General features: G+C 44.8%; 2 protein-coding genes across 4 annotated transcripts in view; both read right to left on the minus strand.

The window, feature by feature from the left end:
- Positions 1–1,990, minus strand: part of Casp8 (caspase 8) — a 20,245-nt gene extending 18,255 nt beyond the window's left edge. For 2 of the 3 annotated variants that reach the window (XM_050159290.1, XM_050159289.1), the window contains exons 1-2: positions 1,877–1,990; positions 62–394 (exon numbers count right to left, since the gene is read on the minus strand). In XM_050159290.1, the coding sequence (XP_050015247.1) occupies positions 62–366 (305 nt within the window). In that variant the 5' untranslated portion in view covers positions 367–394; positions 1,877–1,990. Of the gene's footprint in view, positions 1–61; positions 395–1,876 lie in introns of those variants that run through there. The other variant, XM_050159291.1, reaches the window with a different exon arrangement.
- The window catches only part of Cflar (CASP8 and FADD like apoptosis regulator), an 80,526-nt gene continuing 78,539 nt past the window's right edge, over positions 1,875–3,861 (minus strand). Inside the window, exon 11 of the transcript XR_007594793.1 lies at positions 1,875–1,984. The gene's annotated coding sequence lies outside the window, so the exon portion shown is untranslated. The remainder of the gene's footprint in view (positions 1,985–3,861) is intronic.

The raw sequence follows: 3,861 nt of genomic DNA on the forward strand, positions 1-3,861 counted from the left end.
AGAGAGAGAGAGAGAGAGAGAGAGAGAGAGAGAGAGAGAGAGAGAGCGCATCTCTACCCACCTGTAGGCAGAAACCTGAGCTTTGTCTAGATCATACAGCTCTTTCTTCATCTCATCCTTACTGCTGTTTAGGTCGTGGGTCAGCAGGTCCAGCCGACAGATGAGGAAAAGCAACTCCTTCAGGAAGGACAGATTGCCTTCCTCCAACATTTCCTTCTCCTGCAGCCCCTGAAAGAGCATCAGGGCATCGTTGATGGGCTCCTGTTTCTTCTGTGGTATGTAGTCCAAACACAGAAACTTGAGGGCGGCCACTTCACTACTGCACAGCTGTTCGGCAATTTTATAAAGGCAGCTGTTGAAATCCATTCCTTTTGCGAGGTAGAAGGGTGGTGACCTGGGCCAACACACACGATATACTGTAATCAAGTGAGGAACTCGAGTGCCCACTACCAGCTGCTTTCTTGGCAAATACGGATTGTAACTACTTTGTTCCAGGAATTTTAGAGGGAAGACCTGGAGGATAATGGGAAACAAAGAGGTTCCTACTTCCCAGGAGCTTTTGCGTAGGGAGGTGGAGATACAGAGAGTAGCTGGTCAGACTGTTTCGACTTGGTGTGGTAACAGTCTTGGGAATAGGGATTCCTGCAGGCAAGAGACCTTTGGGGAGGAGGCTGGAAAAGCAGTTCTTGAAGGAAAGGTGGATGCAAGACATAGAGGCTAACTGGACAGACACAGACTTCAGCCGAGCAACCCCAGAGTCTTGAATGGATTGGTGACTCTGCAGAAGGACAGCAAGTGTCGTGGCTAGAAACATGGCTCCACCTTGATCAAAGCCTGGCTGTGCCACTGGCCACTTTTCCTTGGGAAGCGGCTTCCTGGGTGTATTGTGAGTGTCTCAGTGTGTAAGAGAGGAGTAGAAGGGTACCTATGTCCTGACGTTGTGAACCTGAAGTGACATCAGATTAATCTCAGCTACTAATAAATACCAGAACCATGCCAACCCCCAAGAAAAAGAAAGTCCTGGTCCTGGGGCTTGTCTTAGTTAGTGTTTATGGCTATGATAAAACACCATGACCAAAAGCAATTTGGAGAGGAAGAGGTTGATTTAACCTTACAGCTTGCAGAGTCTGTCATCCAGAGAAGTCAAGGCAGGAACCAACGCAGACGCCAAGGAGGGTTGCTGCTTACTGGCCTGCTCCTCATGGCTTGCTCCACCTGCCTTATGTAGCACCCAAGACCATCGGTGCAGGAATGGCAGGGCCCACAGTGAGCTGGGTCCTTCTACATCATACTCAGTCAAGAAAATGTGCAACAGGCCAGTCTGGTAGGGGCATTTTCTCTCTTTAGGCTCCCTTTCCAAAATGACTCTAGCTTGTATCACGTCATAAAAACTAGCCAGCACGGGACCCAAACGCCAGGAACTGGGGTCGTGAGTAATGTTCTCAGCTTACTTTTCTTATTTAGTTGACCACTACGGACATTTATCTGGAAGAAGCGGTCCTCACCGTCCTCAGCTGAGGAGCTCTTTGTTTTAATCAAGAGATGCCTTGCCCTCAAGAGGTAAGTCTGGATGGAGACTCTCCACGACCCTTCACCTGGGAAACCTTTCTGCTCCAACACTGCCCCATCACTTCCACGGCATCTCAGATGCTGCCTTTCACCTGACCACAAAACTGTCTCCCCCACCACCACCACAACCAAGAGAATTGTTTCTGAGCCTTAAGGACTATACCCGTCCTTCCTGAGCATTCATGGCTGAAGACACTAAGTTGAACCGGCACTCAGAGACAGCAAAGGAGGAGATGGCACCCGGGGTCTTCCGTTCCACAGCTGATGTTAAAATAAGAATATCTGTAAGCTGGGTATGGTCACTTACCCTGTAATGCTAGCACTGAAGATCCAGAAGCAGGAGGATTGCCACAGGTTCAATGTTTACTTGGTCCACATAGCAGTCCCAGGGCGGTTAAGTCTATATAGCAAGACTCTGTCTCAAAACATCAGCAAAGACAAACACAAAGATAAATAATAACTTAAATATATATTTTTTATTTTCACATTAGGATAGTTTTATTATTTTTTTAATGGCCCAAAAGACTCATAGTTTCTTTGTTTTTTTTCCTTCCAGAAGTGCCTTCCCTCTCTCTGGGTTTAGAAACTGTTGATTTCTATGTGTAAAAATTCAAAATATAGTAAATTAAAATATGGTCACAATATTACAATCATGATACTCACATATTCACATACAAGGATACAGGGATTAAAAAAACTGAAATCAGACTACATATGTAGATTAGCACACCCACTGTGGGGATTTTATTCACTCGATATTCATAAGAACAATAATGTCCTACACGGCTCACACTTATGCTTCTTTGTTCATTACATGTAGATATAGTGGGACTTACTGGAAACAGCAGCCTATATCATTGCTTTTCTTCTTTGCTTTCACTTTTTCAAATAGGTTCCTTACCAGGCAGTGGTGGCTCACGTCTGTCTGACCACTGAGTTCAAGGCCAACCTGGTCCTATAGAAAGTGAGTTTTAAGGCAACCAGGGCTACATAGAGAAACCATACCTCAAAAAAAAGAAAGAAAGAAAGAAAGAAAGAAAGAAAGAAAGAAAGAAAGAAAGAAGGAAGAAAGGGAAGGATGGAAGAAAGGATGGAGAGAGGGAGGAGGGAGATCCCATTATGTTGGCGGAGGCTGCTTGTTCATTCCCAGCTGCCCAGAACTGAAATAATCACACAGAAACTATATTATTTGCAATACTGTTTGGCCAATAGCTTAAGTGTACTGCTCGCTAGCTCTTACGTCTATAATTAACCCATTTCCATTATTTTATATTTTACTACAAGATTCATAGCCTACCGGCAAGGTTCCAGTTAACAGCTCGTGTCTTTCCCCTCTGGTGGCTACATGGTGTCTCCCTCACTCCGCCTACTCTCTCTATAAATTTCTTTCAGCCTGGCTTTACTCTGTTAAGCCATGGGCCGAAAGCAGCTTCTTTATTAACCAATGGCAATGAAACATATTCACAGTGTACATCACCTCCCATATAACCATCATGTATCTCAGCCTGGCTTGGAATTCACTGTACACTAGGCCAGTCTTCCTGCCTGGGCCTCCAAGTGCTGGGATCAAAGATGTGTGCAGGGTGTATCTGTGTAGCTCTGGTTGTCCTGGAACTCGCTCTGCAGACCAGGCTGGCCTTGAACTCACAGAGACCCACCCATCTCTGCCTCCTGAGTGCTGGGATTAAAGGCGTGTGCCACCACTGCCCAGTTATCCTTTTGAAAGTTAAACTGAATTCATTATTATTGTGTGCACTGTGAGTATAGGCGTGTGTGTGCCAAAGCCAGCACATGAAAGTCAGAGAACAGCTCTGTAACCTTTGCACGGGTTCTGGGAACAGAGCTCAGGTTGTCCACCTTGCACAGTGGGCACTTTTACTGGCTGAGCCATCTAGCAGGTGCTCTCTCATTCTTTTCTTTTTTTTTTTTAAGATTTATTTATTTATTTATTTATTTATTTATTTATTATGTATACAACATTCTACCTCCATGTTTTCCCACATGCCAGTGGAGGGTGCCAGATCTCATTACAGATGGTTGTGAGCCACCATGTGGTTGCTGGGAATTGAATTCAGGACCTCTTGAAGAGCAGCTGGTGCTCTTAACCACTGAGCCATCTCTCCAGCCCCCTCATTCTTTTCTTAATATACTGTGACAATTGGAATTATGCAGCAAAAGTTCCCTTGTCTTTTGTGAGCTCGAGATTAGATCATCATTTAAACAACTTTTCTTGATTTAGAAGACACAGTCAACATCTTGAAAAGAATCTGCTTTGCATTTGATTTCCAGTGT

The sequence above is a fragment of the Alexandromys fortis genome, unplaced genomic scaffold, assembly GCF_014885135.2.
Source record: "Alexandromys fortis isolate MF-2015 unplaced genomic scaffold, M_Fortis_MF-2015_v1.1 scaffold_65, whole genome shotgun sequence".
Taxonomy (NCBI): domain Eukaryota; kingdom Metazoa; phylum Chordata; class Mammalia; order Rodentia; family Cricetidae; genus Alexandromys; species Alexandromys fortis.